This window comes from Cucurbita pepo, unplaced genomic scaffold (assembly GCF_002806865.2).
Source record: "Cucurbita pepo subsp. pepo cultivar mu-cu-16 unplaced genomic scaffold, ASM280686v2 Cp4.1_scaffold003823, whole genome shotgun sequence".
In the NCBI taxonomy this organism is placed as follows: domain Eukaryota; kingdom Viridiplantae; phylum Streptophyta; class Magnoliopsida; order Cucurbitales; family Cucurbitaceae; genus Cucurbita; species Cucurbita pepo.
The window spans coordinates 1-961 of record NW_019649821.1 but is presented as its reverse complement, the minus strand read 5'-3'; the positions used below and the strand labels follow the sequence as shown (position 1 = coordinate 961).

The 961-nt window shown below is 37.6% G+C and overlaps 1 protein-coding gene across 1 annotated transcript; it reads right to left on the bottom strand.

Annotated features, from left to right (window-relative positions):
• Positions 1-4: 4 nt before the first annotated feature.
• On the bottom strand, positions 5-590 carry LOC111786983 (probable prolyl 4-hydroxylase 10; the record flags this gene model as incomplete). The annotated part of the gene is made up of 3 exons (XM_023667160.1): positions 5-33; positions 154-341; positions 441-590. Coding segments are annotated over 3 exons (367 nt in total), but the record flags the coding sequence as incomplete, so codon positions are not given.
• Positions 591-961: the final 371 nt, after the last annotated feature.

Below are 961 nucleotides of genomic sequence, written 5' to 3'. Positions count from 1 at the left end.
ACCATTTATTCCCCTTGATAACAGGACAGCCACCTATATATCAACAGCAGGAGAAACGTCGTCATTGTACGAACGAAACATACATGGCTGAAATCTAACATGCTCAGAAAAATGGAATGGTGAGTTTATAAGTTTGAGAGTATCTAATCTAACCATGCAAACTTGAAGGGTCTAGAGAGGCATCGGGCTTCATGCTCCAGAAAAGCAATGCATCGCCCCTCTTCGGTTTAACGGAAAGTCCTTTCTTCCCACAATCAGAAAGCTCATTCCACCAAGGTACAGAACTAAAGTTTCCTTTGGCAGCAGGGAACACTGTCTCGCCTCCTTCTTCGACGTCTGAGCTGAATTACGATAGAATTCATATAAAATAATGGGCGAACCATGCAAAATGAAGCACTTGTTTAGAGTCCAAAGCATGGAAAATATGGATTACTACTTACAGGTACATAAGCACTGTTGCTATACGTTGACCTCCATTCTTTGTATTGTAGTCGTCAAGGAAGTAATCAAAATGAGGTTCATATTTCTGTCCCACTTCGTAATGAAGAACCTGAAGTCCTTCTCCATGCTCTGCATATATTATGTATGCACTTAAGTAACAAAGTACGAAAACTTAGTGTCTAATATTCATTGACCTTATGAAAATTTTAAAAGATAAGAAGACAGTATCTACATATAATAAACAAAAATTGGCACAGTTTATCAGGTGAACCCGATTCTCGTTCATTCTAACAAGGGACAATGGGCACNCTACGTCTGAGTCGATATTCGTTATTCAAATTTTTCAGCCATGATTAAAAATCTTCCTCATCCATTGAAACTTAGCACGATAATTGTATCTATTCGAATAGTTTCGGGCATGATAAAAATCTTTTCTAACAAAAGAAAAGTTATGGTTGGGAAAGCTAGACTACAGGGGAAAAATTATACCAAAACGATAGGTGCACTTGAAAATAAATTA